Here is a 21,825-nt window from a genome sequence, read left to right on the forward strand (position 1 = left end):
TGGGGAGGAAAACACTGCCCCAGGGACGTGTTGAGCACTGCTCCGATGTACTGGAGCCCCTGAGTTGGCGTCAAGTGGGACTTTTTAAGTTGAGGGAGAAGCCAAGCTTGTGAAGGGAGTGGCAGGTGACGGACAGATGATCCAGGACTTGCCCGGCAGAGCGCGTCCTGATCAACCAATCGTCCAGGTAGGGGTACACGTGAATCCCCCTTTCCTGAGATACGCTGCCACCACCATGAGCTTGGTGAAGACTCTCAGGGCGGAGGTCAATCCTAACGGCAGGACCCGAAACTGAAAGTGCGAGTCGCCAACCGCGAACCTCAGGTGGTACTTGTGCTTGGGATGGATCGGCACATGCAAGTAAGCGTCCTTAAGGTCGAGAGACACCAACCAGTCCTGAAGTTGAAGGGCCTGGAGGACTTGAGAAAGAGTAACCATCTTGAACTTGTCCTTCCTGAGGAGCTTGTTCAAACCGTGCAAGTCCATGATGGGTCTCAATCCCCAGTCTTTCTTGGAAATCAAAAAATAAGGGGAATACCATCCCTTGTTCCTCTCCACTACAGGCACCAGTTCTATGGCGCATTTCTCCAGCAGGGATTGTATTTCCTGCGCAAGGAGCGGATCCGGACTCTTCAAAGAGAGATTCCCTGGTGGATTGTAGTGAGGCCTCTGCCGGAAAGGAAGACAGTAGCCGTGGGCTATGATCTCCAGAACCCACACATCTGAAGTAATGGCACGCCACTCTACAAGATGCTGCGCCAGCCTTCCCCTAACTGGCGAACCATGGGAAATGGCCTCATGACTGAGCTGAAGCGGCTGCGGGCAAAGAGGCAACTGCCCAAGCGGCTTTGGCACCTCGAGTACCCCGTTTCCACCTCTGGTACTCCTACGGTGACCCCTTTGACTCGCAGCTCCTCTCGATTTACCAAAGGACGAGTAATATCAAAAAGGAACATTCCTTCCATTGCTGTCCCCTAGGACGAAAAGGCGGAGGTTGGCGAACTGCAGCGCTCAACGATTTCCCTGCAGCTTTGGAGGTCTGCAACCTCTCAAGGCACTCGTCAGCCTTGCTGCCAAAAAGAGGTTCACCATCAAAGGGCATGTTGAGGAGCCGGGCTTGCACATCCGGAGCAAACCCCGACTTCCGCAACCATGCAAACCTGCGTATTACAGTGCTTGCCGCCATGGACCGGCTGACACAATCTGCCATGTCCAGACCCGACTGAACGGACTCACACATGGCATCCTTGCCATCCTGCACAATAGCAAGAAAACCATCCCGTTCCTCCCCTTCAGGAATATGTTCAGCCACTAACAAAATACAGTTCCACAGAGTGCGTGAAACGTGACAAGGCACACACGGAGTTGGCTGCCTGTAAAGCCATACCCCCTGAAGAAAACACTTTCTTCACCAAGCCATCAAAACGCTTGTCGTCCCTATCAGGAGGGATGGTAGGGTACGACGCCTGCTTTGCTGGGGCCGTAGCTGCCTGCACCACCAAACTCTCTGGAGTGGGGTGCGTGGCCAAGTAGCAGGGGTCGCTACTGGCTTGGCGGTATTTTCGCAGCAAAGACTTGCTCACTGCCGGGAGACTCTCCGGAGCAGTCCAAACTACTGCCACCCTTCTTTGCAAGGCCATATGGAATGGCAGTACCGGGTCAGTTGGTGGACCTTGGTCGAGGATATCCGTCAGGTCATCCTGCAGAAAATCCACTGGTGGCGCTGACCACCCCAAGTATTCTGTTACCCTCGACATAAGGCGCCGCCGGTACGAGGACTCGGCATGGGTGCCAGGCTCAGGCCTACAGAACTCCACCTCCAGAGAGGTGTCCAGACCACTGGCGTCATGCAACGACTGACGCAGGTCTTCAATCTGGCGGTGACCAGACAAAATTTCGTCAGGCACCTCATCAGGAACCAAACCTTCCTCAGACCCTTCACCCACCTCAGAAATATAATCCAGAGGCTCGAATGAGGGCACAGAAAAAGGGACAAAGACATTTTTAGCCTTGGCCAGAGCCTTTCTAGGGGGTTCCACCGTGCCACGGGGTACCTCCGACAAAGCGGCCTCGAAAGGCATTGAGGTCGCCGATGGCATCGGCATCGACCTTGGTGCCAATGTCTTCTTCGAAGACCTCACAGGCTCCGACAGTCTCGAGGGCGTCGAGGACCGGGACCTGAACGGGCATGTCTAGAGCGACCATCCTTATCTGACCGGGACCTCGAAGGTGCCCGGTGATCGCGACGACTGCTCGAGCGAGTGGTGTCTCTAGCACGGTCACGGCCGGCGTCTTTCGACAGCGTGGACGGAACGGAGCCCTGCGACTGAAAAGTCGCCATCATCTCCTGCCGAAATGAATCCCATTCCGTAGGAGTGGAATGCTTGGTGTGACAAACCACCCGCCGACGGGCGAAGTCCTCGGACAAGGACGGGGATGGCGACCGATGCCGGCGCTTCCGTGAGTGCCTCGAAGAGGCAGAGGAATGGCGGGACCTACACCTGGACCGAGACCCCACCCCCGGACTTACGCTGACGATGCGTCACCCCTCGAATCGTCAGTCGAAAGCCCAGTGGATCTCGACTTCCGGGTATTGGCCAATTTACCTACAGAAAGCTTCTTCTTACGCAAGGCCTTCGATGTAAGCGACTGGCAGTCTACACAGTCATCCGTGTCGTGGTCCTCACTGAGGCACGAGAGGCAGGCGTCGTGCGAGTCCGTTAACGACATCTTGGACCCGCAGTCCCGACACTTCTTAAAACCCGGCTGCGGGGTGGAAGAAGACAAAGACATCATGGAAATCTTCACAACTAATAGGTTCGAAGAACCGAAAGAACAGAACACAGAAGAACCGAGGCGCGCAGAGATCTCCGTAGCGAACACGTTCGCGGAAAAAACGGAACTGAGGCTACGGGCATCGTACTTATAACATCCGGTAACGTCGGCTCAACGGAGGCGCTCGAGGACAGCGTATCGACGTCATCGATGCAGGACGCAGAACATTTTCAAAAGCAGCACAGCTGTGGTGATTACTGTCACAGATATGGAATATGTCGGAGGACTCAATCCCCTCGAAAGAAGCTTACACAATTGCTCCGCAGGATCTTCTGCTCCCAAGTGGTACACATTTCCAAGGTATGTTTAATGTCCTGTAGAATGTTCTCTGATGTGCGCATGCTAGGTCCGGCAGTCAGTCTTCTCACCATATGGCATATTTCATGCCCCTAGACCACCAAGTCCAGCTCCAGGGAGATTTCAATTTCTGCAGCATCCCAAACTGTGGCAATGAGTTGCATGAAACCCTACAAAGAAGTGACAGCAGTACTCCACAAGAAAGGGACCCCTCACCTACCTATTACTGTAAAGAAACTGTAGAAGCCAGAATCCCTGGCTTTAGCCAGATGGGTCAGGTGGATGTTGTCCCGAGTGGCGATTGATGATTGTAGTTCCGTTTTGGATGGGGAGGCTGTGGCTTCTACAGATGTTCAGGTGGGAATCCACATCAGATGTTATGAAGGTGGCAAACTGGTCATGTGAATTGATTTTTACCTGAACCCCAATATTTAGTTAGTCTCGTTATTGATAAGTAAGCTTCAAAGAAGCATAATGATCACCTCCGGTCTTGGCCTAGAAGATATTTTCAAAACCTTGTGTAGGAAAGTCGTGAATCTATTAAAGACACAGAGGTGCACATTACCCCACACAGTAGCATGTACTCAGGAGCAGGCCTCAGGTAGCTTGTCATTTTTTATTACCACTGGCCGTTGCTGGGTTTATTTACCATGCTGATTTACCGATCTTTTAGAATTACTGCATGCACTGATTAACTTGGTGTGCAACCTTTACACCACTGGATTTTCCAGCCAGCAGGGGTACAGACTAAATCAACCTAGCGAGGTTGCTCTTTGCAGAGGGGATTCACTGCACCCAACAGTAGCATGGTTTGGCAGAGTGAGACGAGGATGTTGCAGTTTCCATGGTTGGACTTTTTTTGTAAATTGTTAAAAGAAATTTGCTTTCCCACCAAAGAAAGCTAAAGGGGAGGAGCTGTTGGATGATAATGTATGGACGGTCAGCAAGACACTGATGCTTAGAATCACACTTCAATTTTTGTTTTAAGGAAACCACAGTAAGTCTTCAGGCATGCTGGGCTTTGCAGTTTGTTAGCGTTTGCTGCTGAACACATCTGCAAACATTAGTAAATAATCACTAAGTAGAGCACTCTGTGAAACAGTAAGAGGGCACATTGGAAGACCGCTCAAGACGAAATACTATTACGGTTATCAAAAGGTAGTACATTATATCGGAGTGAGAATCACCAGAATAGACCAACTCTTCGCAGCCAACTACCCCCCCAGCACCACAACCCCTATTGTCTACCATTAAAGACTTGCTAACTTCCTGGGGCCCACTGTCAATTTCATGGATGGGTAGAATCAATGTTGAAAATTTCCATATTGCCATAACTGTTATACACCTTCATGGCCCTTCCCATCCGAATCCCCATGTCACACTTCAAAACTATACAGCGTATCACCAATGAATTCTTTTGGGCTCACAAAAAGCCAAGAATCTCTGGCACAATTATGAGGCTCCCGAGGCAGAAGGGTTTAATGGCAGAACCAGATCTCAAGGCCTATTACCAGGCAGCACAGATCGAAGTAATTAGGGATTGGTTCAGGAATGATGGAGGGAAGAAAATGAGATACGGACAGAGCGGTGATCGGGGAAAGCCTGGGAATCGCCCTCTGGTTACCAAGGGCGGATAGGCCCATCACATATATTGTAGCGAAATCGAGACCCAGGTGGCCAACACTTCGGACACGTTTGTTAAAAAATTCTAAGAATGTGCTTGATGTTGTCTGGTAGGGTGGGTGGTGGTTTTGTGTATGTGTGTCTGGTCACGTCCCATGTGTTTTATTTTTTTTTTTTTTTCTCTATTATTTGGAAAGCCATTGTTAGATGTTAGTGATTTGGAATCATTTTTTGCTTCAAATGTGCAATTGCTTGTTATTCTGATTGTTATTTTTATTCTGCTGCATTGCATATGTTACTTGTTTGTTTGCTTGGTGTTACCTTTTAAAAAATGTAAATAAAGAGATTAAAAAAATAAAATTCTAACCCAACATCCTTTCCTTCGCCACTCACTCCAATTTTCGGAAACCCACAATTCACCCCGGGTCTTCCAGGTCACGGATACCGCAAAAGGTTAGAGGGGTATTGTTACAAAGTTTGCGACATGTTCGAGGGAGGGGAGATCAAATCCTTTTCCCAATGTAAAGGGGACTTTGGGATGGGAGAGGGGTACCAATACGCTCAGTTACGACATTGGCTACTAAACCCCACAGTAAGGGAGGCAGCGACTAGGGCGTTAACCTCCTTCGAGAAATGTGTTACATACAACACTGGGGACAGCCACCTGGTGGGGGCACTATAAGGACTCAAAGATGGGGAAGAGGTAGGAACGAGACAGTTCATGTCCAACTGGGAGAGGGAAGGGGAACAAGCTATAGAGGTAGGCCAATGGAGGGGGCTTTGGGCTAACATTCCAAAACTGGCTAAATCGCTGCAGATACAGGATATCTGGCAGAAATTGATGCACCAATGGCATATCACCACCGTTAGGATGGCATCATTCTCTTACTCCAAATCGAAGTTATGTTGGAGGGAATGTAGGGGGAGGGGAGCTGGAGGCACCTGTGGTGGGAATGCCCAAAGATCAAACGGTTCTGGGATACAGTACAGGGGGCGCTTTTGTAGACATACTGGGACTAACTCAGGGGGCGAGCAGGGGCCTGTATATCTTGGGCTGGGGGAGAGCTGGAGATGTTACCCACAAGGGTCCGGCAGAATGTGTATGTGACCCTGGTATTGGCTGGGACCCTGTTAATGGCCCAGAAGTGGAAGTCCAAGGCCGTACCCACGGAACACGAATGGATAGGCAAGCCTGGGACTTTGCGACTATGGAATGGGTCTCCTATTCGCTTTCCGCGAACACCAGAAATTCGAGATGGATTGGGATCTTGTGATGAAATTCCTCACGCAGGATGCCAAGAGAGCGTGGTCCTCAAGGAGGGTGCAGATATTTGGCCTGATATGAGAAGCCAGTACACCTCAAACCCTACCCTGGATATGTAAGGACTAAAGACAGGGCCTCCAGGAAACGTACAGCCAGGAGTAGGGGAAGGTGCAGAGGACTTCTAAGAAGGTGGACACGAAGGCTCAACAATTTCAGCAGAGTAAGAAACCGTCTGGAGCAGGATCGGGGGAAGGGGGTAGAAGGGCATGGAAATGGGCGGAGAGGGGGTTGGGTGTACTCACAAAGTGTCATTCTGCCTTTTGTTTGATCTAAAGGCCAATAAAATGTTTTAAGAAAAAAAAAGTAGTAAATGAGAGTGATCATAAGATGTAGACACGCATAAGACCTCATATGGATTGATGGTTCCATTCCTTTGGGCGCTATATGTCCTCCCAAAGGCCAGACTAGGAGGCATGCCCAGTAAATCCCCTTTTCTCCAATCTCACTAGACGCAGTTGAACAATCCTAAAAAAATAACGGACACAGGGTGCAGTAGAGCAACAAACTATCTACATCTACAAGGATCAGATTCAACTTTAACACAGTGAATGATGCGCAAATCAAGTAAACAGGCTTATATAACTGAACTGCTTTATGAAAACAAAGACAAGAGGCCAAGCTCACATTACAAAAATAAGCAGGATACCACACATACCTCGAATAGGGCCAAGTGCAGCATCCTTTGCCAATGCAGTCATGTCACTTCCTGAATAGCCTTCTGTCATTCTTCAGAAATAGAAGATAAAAGTCTCATAGCAAGGTTTATGTTCATGAAAGTTCACTTTAACAAAAAAGGTGTACAATGATACATACAATTATGAAAACCATTGAGTACCAACAGGTTTTCATAATAGGAAACCATTTTACACAAATTGAATACACGTTTTGCAGAGGTTACTGTAATAATGCCATTTCACTAATCTAAAATAAGATCCAAAGCAGCTAAACATGTGACATGTAAATGTTTTTATTTGTGTAACCACCAGAACCAAGATAAAGAAATGTGAATATTGTTGCTTTGCATTTTTGCTAAATTTCAAAATAGCTTGATGGTTTATTTCCCTGATACAATGAACGAGGAGGGCACAGGGACTTGGAGAAGGTGACACCAGGCGAAGGAGATGAGTAGCGTCTGAAGAAGGAAATCACATCAAAAGAGGGTAGTAAGCCCAATGCTGAGGTTGCAGCAACAGAAGGAAATAGTGACATAGACCCCAATAATAACAAGGTTCCAGCGGGCCAGGTCAGCCTAAGGCAGCTTCAAAGAGGAATGGGACAGAGAGGAAGGTTACTGTGAAGTTCTGTTTAGGACTGTCTATCATCTCTAGTTTTGCGATTATGGATACTCTTGATCGGGTTTAATTGTATTCAGTGGTTGATTGTATCCTTAAAAAGCGACAGATTTCATTTTGGATTGAGATGGTGTTGGTCTTTCCAACATGCTGATGCTGAAGGCCAAACAGATCCATCCAATGGTACTGATCTTACGTGCAAAGAGTTCCTTTATGGTCCTCTGTAAGCTTCTCAGTTTCATTAGGATGCTGGAAGCCAAATCCTGGTAGAGCTGCACATCCAAACTGCAATATGTAAAGTTAATTTGCTTATATGCTGCGCCAAACCACCACTAACAGTATCAGAGTGCCTATGCTTGTCTGTGGTTTGGTGTAGTCTGCCCCAGCCTTAGTTTACTGAAAGAAAACGAGCGAGGGAAAGATAAGAGGATCAGGGAGTGGTAAGTAGATCCCACAAACACAGGGAAGAAAAGCTGCAGCAAGGGAAGAATGTTTTGATACAACGTGGGTGCCTGTCAGTCTTGTTGGGTGAAATATGGTCATACAAAAGGCAAGAGACAGATGTTCTAAAGTGTTGGTATAGTTGGGTTGTTGCCACTACATATTTAGATAATTATAAGTTAGTAAGCAATACAATGTTAGATACATTAGAGGTACTAGTGTGTGCTCTGGCAATTTTGGAAGAGCGGTGGCCTATTTGCCTGCTAACCTCCATATTTTGAACCCTAGCTCAAATTCCACAACGCTAATTCTGCAACTGCCAAGCCTAAACTAAGAGTGACATAGTCAAGAACAGGCTGCGTATAAAGTTGAATATTGTTGGTAATATAAAAAAGGAATGGAGTGGGCGAACTGGTACAGTAGTATTAAAGAGGCTTGGCAACTTGTTGTCAGAAAGTGTAAGAGTTATTTACCAGGTCAAGTCGTGATAGACCATTTCACTTCCCAGTGAGACATGGCAGTGACTTACTTGGAAATAGGCTATCAAAGTATAGTAACCCTTACATTTCTATAGTGAGAAACTAGAACATGAGCTCCCCATGGAGGATCTGTTCTACGTACTAAGTGAAAGGCACAGGTGAATGTGCAAGCATCCAGGGTAAATAGGGTGAGGAGGGCCAGATGACTGTCCTGTATACAGCTACAGACTGGCACCATTCTCTCATGTTATGTTACTATGTTTTGACTGTTGCCATGATGTTATGACACACTTTGTTTTGTATAGCGCTTTATGCCACAGTAAGGCCAACTCACAAAACTGAGGAGGGAGGAAGGTTGTTGTGCCACAAACCAACAAACTGGCACACAAATGGCCCAAAGATCAGGGCCCCATAGCCAGCTAGCCAAAGTGGACAGAATAGGCAAGAAACAGACGTGAAGGTGTCCCAAACATTCGGCAGGGGTTTTATGACCAATGTAAATTTGTCATGTTCCCAATTCCCTGAAAAATGAGCAGCATTGTCTTATTTCATGTTAAGACTTTACACTGCACAAAGTCACCAGCACAGTAGTCTCAGACCAACCGAGACATGATCTTTTTGTACAAAACTGTAAGAAACATGAAGACTGCCTTTAGCTCAGCGGTGGCCAGACTTAAGCCTTCCACAGTGTCAGGATGTCATTGTGAGCCTGGGGATGTGTGAATCACCCGCAAGAAAACTTGAGTGGAAATGCCTACTGTATAAATGGCTAGGTAGTATGGACATAAAGCTGAAAGGGAATTGGACACATTTAAACGAGGGTGGGTATTCATTCAACTATGGCCCCCCTTGAAGCAAAGCCGTTGACAAGGCTTCCTGGAAGTTGTTGAGGCATGATATGACCTTTTAGGAGTATGGTGATAGAGGTCTGAGAGGCAGGCATCCTCTTAAAATGGCCTTTTATGGCTTTTTGCATATCCTTCTCGTCCTGGGCTGCAGTTACTTTGTCATGTTAATAAAGAAGTGCATGCAAATCTCAAGTCAAAACAATGGTCTAGAGTCTGGCTATAAGATTATATTTCCAGGTCTACTTTTCATTCCTGCGTTTCTATTGAATTGGATGTTCTGGGGAATGCTACAGTGCACAAACATATCAGTTTATGAGCATCCAGTAGGTATTATTATTAGGGAATTTATTGAGTGCAGACTAGGCTTTGAGAAGTAGCAGAGCATTTTACAATCTTCAGGGGAAGAACATGGTGAGGAGAGCAGAGAAACACGGGAGTGGAGAGCAGCAAGGTGGGCAATTTGTCAGCAAGGGATTTACAAGCACCAATAAAAACAGTGGGCATCAGCTCACCCAGTCTCAGGTAAAGAGGGGGGTGGATGATATGTGGACCTAGGGGTTGGGGAGGAGCCATTCCTTGAAGAGGAGGATGTTGAGCTAGTAGGTTTCCTTTGAGGCAATGAGCCCGTAGCTCCACATAAACTGTCTCTAGGCTTTTATCTTTGCATAGTGGACCCACCCTTTGTGATCTTTCCATCAAAATGGTACATCTGGGCCCCAAGACCACTTTATACTATTTTTGCATGCAGGAGGAGGGGATTTCAGTTCTTAACCCTTATGTATTCCTGCTCCAAGACGTCTTCCAAGTCTTCTACATTTCGTCTTTAACATCTTGAGAGTTTCCAACCATTGGGAAGTTTGATCTTGGCATAGTTGACTCATTCGTCGGCACACTCGCTTCCATCCAAGGTCTATTTTGAAGGACAATATGAAATCTGACATTCTCTTTAAAATGGTCAAGTTGCTCCTAAAACATTCTCAAGCAGTTCTTTAGAAGGCTTTTGTCAGAAGGCTCTGCCAAGTGTAGGGCTAGGACATGGACGCCATTGTGGGAAAAGAACATGTTACTTACACCATGCAACGTTCTTTCGACTGGATGTTCCTCCCACGCGTTTCTCAACTTTGATATCTCCAATATCCAGCTTCAGCTGCTTTGAAATTGATTTTCAGCAGAGTGTGCTGTGCGTCAATGCAGTCGTCTCTATGTCCCTCGAGGGCCCCCGTCTCTGTCTACTCTTCCTTCTCTCCCCCAGCGACATAACCCTCTCACCCAACACTCACAGACACCCAGCCAATCCCGTACCCCACCTCAACCGGTCTCAACCACCCTGAATGTTCCTGCCACAACCACCACCCAACTGGCCACTCATGTCCGCCAAACTCCCACTACAATGAGCATCACAAAATCCACCTTCCCTCACAAAGTCTCATCCATTCCTTTTAATGCCCGCTCGTGGCAAGAAACGGACACAGCATCTTTGACCTCCTATCCTGTGACAAGCCTGACCTCATTTGTATCACCGAAACCTGGTTCTCCAACTTTGCCTAGTAGTTCACAAAGCCTTCCCTCCTGGCTACACGCTCAGTGCCCACAATAGACCGTTCAGAGGTGGCAGAGTGGCAGTCCTCTAAAACCCTAATTTGTCCATTGCACTCGTCGAATCACAGACATGCAGTGCGTCCTGTCCTGTGAATCCCTTCTAGTAAAATTCTTGCTACCTCCAACCTTCTCTCACAGCTTCCTACTCATGTACAGACCCCCCCCCCCTGGATACGACAGACATTTCGCCAACAACCTCTGTCTCGATAGCTACCATTCAAGTAAATCATCCTTCCCTTACACTACTGAAAGACTTCAATATCTGGTTCGATTTCCCCAACAGCCCCATGACTCATCCGCTTGTTGACAGTATTGATGTGCGCAACCTCTTCCATCATACCACTGGTCCAACCCAATCAGGTGGGCACACCATGGATGCAATTCTCAGCTCCCATGACCTGGTTTATATATCGCATCCCAAATCACTCCTCTGGAGTACTATGCCATCCCTTTCTCTATACACACACCTGCCCCTCCTCCCACTGCTCCCCTCAGCCCCCACCCCTGATCTCAAATGCTGGGACAAAGTCAAGATCCTGCCCAACCTAGCCAAAGCCCTGCTTCTTTGCCCCCTGTAACGATGCCCCCGATAACACCCTTAACATCAATTCCTTAGAATCCTGGCTTAATGACTCACTAAATCCTCGTGCCCCGCATCCTCACGCATAGGGCCAACCCCCAAATGGTTCACGCCACACGTGAGAAATGCCAAAAAACAATAACTCCCTTGAACGCAAATGGTGAGCATCTAAAACCGATCTCAGCAGATCCATGTTTGCTCTGCACGACTGCAACTACAAATTTGAAAGGCCAAAAAAGCCTATTACAATAAACAAATTCTCAACTGTGGCAAACGCAGCAAACAACTCCACATGATCCTATCTGAATTTGTGAAACCCTTGTGCACTTCTACCCATTCCACCCCCATAGAATCACTCTGTGACTCCCTCTCCCTACACTTCAACAAAACAGCACTTGACATGATGGCAACCCTTAGCAACAAACTGTCCTTCCTCTCCCCCTACCCCATCACTGACTCCTCCTGATCCCACTGCCCCAACGCCCGATTTCCATACGTTTGACTCCTTCAAACTCAACTCTCATAACTCATAACTTTGATTCAGAATCCCATTAGGATCCAAATTAAACATTATCAATGGGACTGGTGCCAAACAATAACGAAATGTAACAAATTTCATGACTTCTTTTCCAATCTGTTTCAACTCACGAGATATGGTATAGCGGAGGCCTATACACTGACATATCCTGGTGTTAGACACTGAATAGAATTCATGCAAATTCGTTTTCATTTGTGGCCAACGAAAGACAGCCTAGCCAAACAGAAAATAATTGATCCGTCTGAAAATATATGCAGATTCTGCCAACTTGCTAAAGAAAAAGAGACGTTAAAACATTTGTTGGTGGAATGTTAATTTACTTCATTTAAGGTTGTATTATTTGAAACTCTCTGTGGAAGCCTATAGAAATGTAGATCTTGATTTTTTTATGGCTCTTGATTCACTGTGGCTTTCATACCCGAGTGAGAATCTGAGCCATTGGGTTCCTTAATGCTTTGAAACTAGAAGATTCGTGAACAAGCAAACAGCTAGTTTGACATTTAAATTGTGACAGCATAATTCTAATGAGTGGAATGTACAGAGGCAATTTACGTTTATTTTTTTAAAACATTTTTTAAAGAATGTATTTATGGTTTTATTAATTCAATGTAAATTGCCTTTTTATTCTTAATTATTATTATTATTTTCTTGTTTATTTTGTTTATTGTATAAATTGTAAAGTTGAAAAATTCAGCTAAAACAATAAATAAAAAAAATAAACCATCTCCAGAGTCTAGTTCCTTGACCTACTATCAGCCAGCAGACCCTCTGGGTCACCCCTCGAACCCTGCCCCACCTCTGTCCTGAAAGAAATATTCTTGTCTACCTGCACAGGTTTATATGCGAGAGTCATACTAAATGACTCCCTTACCTCTGGCATCTTCCCAGATGCCTTCAAAATAGCCCATGTCAAGCCACATTTAAAAAAAAAAATTTAAAAAAAAAAAAGAAAAAAAAAGGCATCCCTTGACCCCCTTGAAACCAAGAATTACAGACCAATCTCCAACACCAGATTTCTCGCAAAACTCATTGACCGGACAACATAATCCCAGCTCAACCCCTTCGTAGAATCAAACTGTCTCGACCCCGCACAATCAGGCTTCAGACCACAACATGGTACAGAAACCACCCTAATCTCAATCTGGGATGATCTAAAGGTCACTGCTGACTCGGAAGACTGTGCAGCACTGATTCTCCTCGATATCTCTGCAGCCTTTGACATGGTTAACCCCTCAATCCTCCTTGACCGCCTTCACTCCCAAGGAATCCGTGGCACTGCTCTCAAATGGATTGCCTCTTTCATCAGCGACAGGAAACAAGTAACCCTCCTCTCCCTTTTTGTCTCAACTGCTCGCTCGGTGAACACTGTAGTACCCCAAGGCGCATGCCTATCTGCCCTCCTGTTGAACCTCTATATGACCACTATCAGGAATCATCCGCTCACACAACATCTCCTGTTACAACTACACTGATGATACCCAAATTATCCTACGAATTCCCTATCACCTCAAACTTCTCAGACGCATTTTTCCCTACCTCTCCTCCCAAAAGACGTGACGCAGTTACGTCTATTGTGATGACTATTAGACTACACTGAATCCCTATAACTAGGAGCCCCTGCATACCAACTCAACAAACTCCAAAGAGCCCAAAACGCTGCCGCAAAACTGCTCCTCGCCCTGAGTCAAAGAGACCACATCTCAAGACACTATGCATTACTCACCGAGCAGTGCACAAGACCGGGCCATTGTACCTACAGAAAAAGATAAAACCCTACCTCCAATCTCGCACCCTAAGATCAAGCACTGCCCTCCTAGTGATTCCAATATCTAACTCAGTCAGGATCCTCCTTCTCAACCTTGGCCCCAACTCCGTGGAACTCACTTCTGCCACATTCGACACACCCAAGACTATGACTATATGACCTGCAAAACTCTAAAAATGTGTCTCTTTCCATAATACCGACCACAACCATCTGAGGCGACTGAGCCCTTGCACCCCGAACACATATGCTCAATGAGATCCCGAGCAATGACGCCACTGAATACGCTTAAATTACGATTAAGCAAACACACGCTTGAATTCGGGAACAGCAAACTCCTTAGATCATAACTCCACCTCCCATGTCACTATGCTTTATCTCTCCACCAACACACAGAGTGCAGCTACACCCCTTGATCAATTTCGGCCAAGCTGTTCACATACAAACATTACCCCACGATCACCTCATCATTCTAGTAAACGCAGCTACATCCCATGACAAACCGGCCTAGCTGCACACATAAGCGTCCTATGAAACACTTGTGTATAGGTGTGTTATAAATGCCATATCATATCATACACATGCCTAACGCAGACAGAACCCAGTCCTGGTGTCCACCCGCCAGACTGTACACATTACAACGGATAACAATATCACCACACCTAATGCTAGAATGCAGCTACCATCAGGCAATTGCATCAGCTGCACACATAACTGGTGCACCCAAGCACCCTATGACACCTTACGCTCTCAACTGACCTGGACTGCGATCCTGAGGGCGTTCAACCTAACAGCGCTTTGAGGTCATACCAATGATCTATAGAGCTCTATATAAATGACAAATAACATGTCATCACAGGCATATATAGCAAACGCAGCGCCCGTTGGCTTCAGTTCTGTTTGTTTCGTGTCATTCTCAAGTAGAACTACCCGGATCAACGCAGGGTTGACCTACTAGGCTCTGAAGGAGCAAAACTGTAATAGCATGGTAAATTCTACTGAGTGGTAAATTGGGAGGGCGATGAGGAATACGTGGAAGGAACATCCTGTCGAAACAACGTTACCTGGAGTAAGTAACTTGTTCTTCGAACGGAGTTTGTTCTTCCACGTATTCCTCATCTTTGATGGACTCTCAAAGCAGTGTTTGTTTTGGTGGAGGGAGTACAAATTTTGCCATCAATGGTTTCCATGAACAGAATGCAGGACAACTTTTCCAAAGCTTCCATCCTGACTTAGGGTAGAATCAAGGTGGTAATGCTTAGTGAAAGTGCAATGTAGACCACGTAGCTGCGCCACAAATGTTTTTAATAGGAACACCTCTTTGCAGAGCAGAAGAAGTAGCCATGTCCCCAGTGGAATGGGCCCTCAAGCCTTCTGGGTGATCCTTGCCCATCAGCCTGTAGCATTCGGAAATAGCTAGAATAATCCATCTGGATAAGGTCTGCTTTGTTACAGCCTGTCCCAGTCTATGACCCGTATAACCTATGAATAGTTGGTCATATAGAAGCTCAGAACTCTTTGTGGATCGAGCCTGTGCAACCTCTCCTCCTCCTTGCCAGGATAAGGTGGAGGATAGAACGTGGATAACAATTTTTTGTCCTAAATGAAAGTCTGAAATGACCTTTGGTAGAAATGAAAACTTGACCATCAGTATGACCTTGTCCTTATGAAATACTGTAAATGGTGGTTTAGAGGCTAAAGCCTGAAACTCACTCTACAGGCTGAAGTTGGTGCTACCAACAAGATGGTCTTGAACATTAGTAACATTAAAGGACAAGAATAGAGTGGTTCAAATGCTGCACACAAGAAATGTTAACACCAGATTAAGGTCCCAAACAGGAACCTGAATAGGAGATGGAAGGAAGGAACACATTAGTGAGTCACTGTTGGGGAGAATTCTCTCTTTAAGCTGAATTTCCTAACCTAGTGAGTCCCCCAGCAGCTTTGCTGGATTTCTGGAGTTTTTTTTTTTCCCTCCTGCCAAGAGTGAGACTCTTTTCCTCCCACTCTTGGACATGATTTATGGTATTCCTTTGACTGTGAATGTGATTTATGGGCTATGGGGTCCTTTACTCCATAGGGTCTCATGTGTTTTTACGATGTGTGTTACACATGCAGTAACACAGGGGTGTCATAGTGACACCCCACCATAGACTCCATACCCTGGGACTGACTACTGTCTCCCAGGGCATGTAAAGTCACCATTGGCTTTGCTAGTCCCAATTTATTAACAGAAACCAGTACAAACCATCATATTGTGGACGTACTGGTCGGGGCAATAAGATTGCCCTGGGGTCTGTTAGTCGAGGGGGCATGTCTCCGTCCCCCCTGATAGAGTTTTGGCTGGTGGCAGTGGAAACTACTTTTTATATTCAACCGCAAATATTTTCCTATGGGATTTTCCCATTGTTCGAGGCTACCAACTTTAATTATTTAATTCTCATAGCCTCGAACATACCGCCGGTTTATTTAATTATTAATTCTCCGGTTGGTATTTTTTGCCAAGACTCGATTCTAAAATGGCGTTTGTGTTCTCTTCTGTGACTCCAACCCAAGTCGAGCCCTTTGTTCCACTTTTTGGCAGGCTTTTCCACAGAAGCCTCCAAAAGTGGTGCCACTCTCTCTGGGTACCACAGGGGGTGTCGGCGGGGGTTTAGGCACCCTGGACTGAGTTACCTTGGTAACTCAAGTCGCACTCTTGTGTGATTGGCCCAAGTGGTGAGCCGGCCGGCTCACCACTTAGCATGTTTGAGTGACAGCTAGGCTGAGTGAATGGGGGTTTTCTGCATTAAAGCAGGGCTTTGGGGACTGGAACTTCAGAAGTCGCCACAGGACCTGAGAATCCGACGAGGGAGAAGCTGAGCCGACCTACCACGACGACACCACCGGTGGAGCCCTGCAGAACCGACTCACCACTTCCCAACGACAGAGAAGATCTCCCGGCTGGAGAGGCTTCTTCCCCTGACTGGTGGGCACAACCAGTTTACCTTTCTTTCTTCGCACCCCAGCCCGGTTTGTGGTCGAACTGCCCGTGCCAAGCACCCCGACAGCCGGATAGCTACTCACAACTGAACCGCGAATCACCGGACCGCTCGTTGTACCTCAGAAACTCTGCGGCTGGTTTCTTCCCTGGCAGTGCAACGGACTCCTGTCTTCCTCCACGACGAGATCCTCTCTTCGCCCGGACGAAGCACAGACTTGCATCTGCTGCCAGGAACAACTGCCCCCGCTGGAGCGTTCTCACCACTTTAAGGTACCGTGTCTGCCAGGCCTCCCTTTCTAAAGATTGCTACAAGGTAATAACCCCTTAACCTTCTGGACTGGGCTGGCCGCCTTGTCCCTCTAACTGGTCCCTTTCTTTGGTCCAACTCCTTTTTGAACCTTTACAAGACTTTTGTGCACTGCAACCGTGTGACCTTGGACACATTTCGTTTCAATCCTCTGAAAGTGGATCCGGCCAATTGAACTCTAACTTCACGGTTTTACTTTGCCTTCCTCTCTTGTTATGTTCTGGTAAAAGTGTTGGGATCCGTTTCAACTTGTTCTCTGCTTTTCTCTCCCTTTTTAAAACAAACTATTAGAGTGCCATCTACGTTAAGCGCTCACCGCTGTCTGAAAATAAGTGGGGCTTTACTTAAGAATTGTCTAATATTCTTTTAAGGGAGTGTATATCTTTTAGTGACCGTATTTTTGAATTGCTTACTATTAGTGCCTGTGTTTTTCTAGATGTGGTTTTAAATAAATAATTATATCTCTTTTACACCAAGCCCTGGTCAGTGTTTACTTGTTCTACTGTGTTCTCTTGACCTATTGTGAATACTCTGTATACTGCCTAACTCTTCTTGAGGGAAGTCTGACTGCTCAGCCACAGCTACCAAGTGAATCTGTGTGGTACAGACTGCTACCAAGTGGGTTTACTGCCAAACACCTGTAGTCCTAAATCTTTTGCAGTGGTCCCAGAGGGAACTGCACAGGTTTCTGCCTAACAGTCACTTCAGAAATTGTATCATCAAAAAGGTATCCTTAAAATATTAAGTTTCCTCAGATGAGCTCTTGAAGATGGAACGCGCTGCCAAATAACCTTTAATGGTCCCAACCTGCAGCCCCAGATTGGCCAAGTACAGCAGAAAGGATAACACCTCCAGTGTTTTGCAAGGCAACAGGTCCACAATCTTGTCCCTGCACGAGCTGTAGAATTTGTTCAAACGGCAGCGGTACAAAGATTTGGTTTGCTGGCTTTCTGGTTGAAAGCAAACAAAGTCTCCATTACGTCATCCGGGAGCTCCCAATCCTTGTACCTCAGCCTCTCAGAAGCCATGCGCGAAGGCTGAATGTGTTGATCTCTACATGGAGAACCCGACCCTCCTCTCGCGTGAGAAGGGCCTCTCTTTGTGGAAGACGTACTGTAGGGCAAATGGACATGTCCAGAAGGTCCGGGTAGCACGTCCTCCTGGCCCAATCCGGGCAATTGGGATTGTGGATTTCCCAAACTTTTTCAACCTCCTGATCACGTGAGGCATGACGGGGACTGGAGGAAATGCGTACAGGAGCGGAAACTCCGAGTCCACACAAACGCGTCTCCTAGAGCTCCTCTTGGGGGAAGTTGCCTGAAGCAGTACAGTTCGCACTTCCTGTTGACACTAGTTGCAGACAGATCCACTTGAGGGGGTCCCCAAAGGGTGAATATCTCTTGAAGGACTTCCTGAGCTAGTTCCCACTTGTGGGAGGCTCTGCCTGCTCAGAGCGTCCTCCGCCGTGTTCTTCTCTCCAGCTAGGTGAACTGCTGACATAGATTCCATCTTGTATTGCCCAGAACCAGAGCTGCATTGCCTTTGTACACTGGTAGTGACCCTACACCTTCCCTTTTGTTGAGGTAGTACACAGCCACTGTGTTGCTTGTCATTATCAGGACATTCCTTTCCTGAACAGAGGGCAGAAAAGCCTTCAGCGCCACTCCGATTGCTCTCAGCTCCTAAAGATTGATGTGTTGTTTGGACTCCGATGGAGACCAACAACTGCCGATTGTCAGATCGTTGGGGTGGGCTCCCCACCCCGTGAGTAGGGCGTCCGTCACTACTGTTAACTCTGGCCATGGTTGCCAAAAAGGTTCTCCCTTCAGAAGGAGATCCTGTGCGACCCTGCTTGGAACCCAAAGTAGGTCTGACATGTTGCCCAAGAATCGAGACCATTGTGTCCGGAGAGCCCATTGAAGGGATCTCACTCTCAGGCGAGCCTCTGGCACCAGAAAAATGAAGGATGCCGTGGGGCCAAGCGACCTCAAAAAGTCAAAGGCCGGGAGACGCTGGGCACTTTGAAACTTTGAGACCATCTGCAGAATGTCTTGGGCCCTCACCTCGGGTGGCAAGCTTTTCCCAAAGGATGTATCCAGTACAGTCGCGATGAACTGCAGCTTTTGAGATGGTGTAATATAGGACTTCTTGAAATTGAGGGAGAGGTCCAGTCTATGAAGAGAGTGGCAGGTGACGTTGAGATGATTCAGGACTTGTTCAGGAGAACGCGTCCTAATCAGACAATCGTCCAGGTAGGGGTAGACGTGAATCCCCTCCCCCTGAGACTTGCTGCCACCACCGCCATCAGTTTGGTGAAAACCCTTCGGCGGAGGTATGATATGATATGGCATTTGTAACGCGCCTATACACAAGTGTTTCAAGGCGCGACGAGGCAGGGAGGGGGAACAAGGGGAAGACAGACAACGATCCTACTAGGCCAGGTGTCATTCAGACCGCGCAAGTGCAGGGGGAGGGGGAAGGGAAAAGTGCAAGGGGGAGGGGGGAAGTGCAGTACAAGTAAGTAGAATAAAGTAAATAAATAGGGCCAGCTGGTGGCAAGTGCAAGGTAAGTGCAGACAAGTGCTGGGAAAGGGGGGGGCTGTAGGGATACAGAAACAGTCCCTCAGTGCAGGGGTTGCCAGGGAGGCAGTGCAAGAGGAGAGTGGCTGGGCCCAGGACCGAGGTCGGTGAGAGTGGCCCAGTTGCAGATTAGGTGCAGATGTAGTCGAGAATTAGCAGGGGAGAGGGAGAGAGAAAGCAGAAGCAAAGAGGAAGGTTTTGAGGTGCTTCCTGAACCGGAGATGGTTCTCCTCAAGTTTCAGGGAGGCAGGAAGGCTGTTCCAGAGGGAGGCCCCTGCCACGGCAAGAGATCTACCCCCAGCTCGTTGCTTCGAGAAGCGGCTGACCCTGAGGGAGTTGGAGATGGACGAGCAAAGGGCTCGGGAAGGAAGATATTTAGGAAGAGAGTTGAAGGTATTTAGGCCCCAGGCCCCAGAAGGCCTTGTGGACAATGCAGAGGGTTTTGAACTTAATCCTTGCAGCAACTGGGAGCCAGTGTAGAGATTTCAGTCCTGGAGAGATACGGTCCCTGGGCTTGAGGCCAAGGCCAAGTCTCGCAGTTCTGTTCTGGATGAGTTGCAGGGGGCGGAGAGTGGAGGCAGGCAGATTAAGATAGAGGCTGTTACAGTAGTCCAGCTTCGAGAGAACCAGGGCTCGGGAGACAGTGAGCTTCTGGGGGAAGGAGAGGAAGGGAAGAATACCTCTGAGGAGGTGCAGCTGGTAGTGTGACTTCTTGGAGACGTCAGATATATGAGGAGAGAAGGAGAGTGTGGAGTCGAAGATGACCCCGAGGTTTTTTGCCTTGCAGGTAGGAGCAGGAGGAGGGCCAAGCAAGGCTGGCCAGAGAGCTACAGGGAAGGAGGGAGTGGGTGTGCCGATGAGTAGAATCTCAGTCTTACTAGCATTAAGGCAGAGGTCACTGGCGGCACACCATTCCTGGATGGCAGACAGTCAGAGATGAGGGAAGGAGAGGAGGAGGCTGAGGGTAGCCTGAAAATGAGTTGGGTGTCGTCCGCATAGCACTGAAAGTAGGGGCAGAGAGCGGCGATGCGGTGGGCAAGGAGTGCCAGATACTGGTTGAACAGCCAGGGAGAGAGATTAGATCTCTGGGGAACACCACAGGTGGAGAAAAAGATGTCAGAGAGGAAGGACCCAAGTTGGACCTGGGAGGGTCGATTGGAAAGGAAAGAGGTCAGCCACACCAGAGCCTGACCAGTGATACCCAGGTTATCACGGAGACGGTTGAGCAGGATGGCATGGTTGACAGTGTCAAAGGCAGAAGAGAGATCGAGCAGAATGAGAACACACGGAGTGTTGGAGTCGAGGTTCAAGAGCAGGTCCTCACGGATGTTCAGAAGAGCAGTTTCCGTGCTTCTGGCCGCTCTGAAGCCAGATTGATGGTCATGGAGACTACCAACAGTTTCAGCATGGAGGTTAAGCTGGGAGATGGACAGTTTCTCCAGGAGCTTGCCCAGGAAGGGAGTGATGGAGATTGGGTGATAGTTAGCCGGGCAGGAGGGGTCGGAAGAGGGTTTCTTGAGAAGACGGTGCACAAGGGAGTGCTTGAGGGGGGGATGGGAAGACTCCAGAGGCGAAGGAGTGGTTGCAAAAGTCAGCCAGGGCAGGAGCCAGGGAGTCGATGTGGTCCTTGATAGTTTTGGAGGAACAGGGGTGAACCTGTTTAGACGAGACTTTCATAGATCGGACTTGTCTGGAAACCTCGTCAGCAGAAAAAAGTGGAAAGGCAGAGAAGGAGGGAGGAGGGGTGGCTGCAGAAGGGCCAGAGGAAGAGCCGGGAAGAGAGGGAGGGAGGTGATAGGAGGAGAGTGAGGACAGGATGTCCTGAGTTTTTGAGATGAAGTGAGAGGCCAGTGCAGTGCAGAGGGCCTGGGAGGGGACAGGAGAGGTAGAGACTGCAGCAGGGTTGGCAAGCTCCTTGCAGATTTTAAAGAGTTCAGCCGAGTTGTTGGATGCCGCAAAGATGCGGGCTCTCTTTTTGGTGAGAACGGAGAGACGGTATTGCCATTGGAGCAGGCGGCAGGCCAGTTTATCAGAGGATAAACATGAAGCACGCCATTTCCTCTCAGCCACCTTGCACTTGCGTTTTAGGGCGACGAGATCCGAGTCATACCAGGAGTTACATGTGGCTTTGGGCTTCAGGCGGATTCTCATGACAGGGGCAAGGATATCAAGAGTATCAGATATAGCAGAGTGGAGCATGGAGAGGGCTGTATCAGGGTGGGAGTCAGCCGAAGGGGGAGGGTGGGGCGAGAAGGTGGCAGCGAAAGCCTCAACTGACACGCGCTTCATGGGTCGGATGACCGAGAAGGTGGGTGGCAAATGAGGGTGGCTTTGCCT

General features: G+C 47.9%; 1 protein-coding gene across 2 annotated transcripts in view; it reads right to left on the bottom strand.

Moving 5' to 3' along the window:
- SPAST (spastin) overlaps window positions 1–21,825 on the bottom strand; it is a 615,111-nt gene that overhangs the window by 86,308 nt on the left and 506,978 nt on the right. For both annotated transcript variants that reach the window (XM_069606914.1, XM_069606916.1), the window contains one exon: window positions 6,735–6,805. In XM_069606914.1, the coding sequence (XP_069463015.1) occupies window positions 6,735–6,805 (71 nt within the window). The remainder of the gene's footprint in view (window positions 1–6,734; window positions 6,806–21,825) is intronic.

This window comes from Ambystoma mexicanum, chromosome 4p, assembly GCF_040938575.1.
Source record: "Ambystoma mexicanum isolate Mex_15411 chromosome 4p, UKY_AmexF1_1, whole genome shotgun sequence".
Classification (NCBI taxonomy): Eukaryota; Metazoa; Chordata; class Amphibia; order Caudata; family Ambystomatidae; genus Ambystoma; species Ambystoma mexicanum.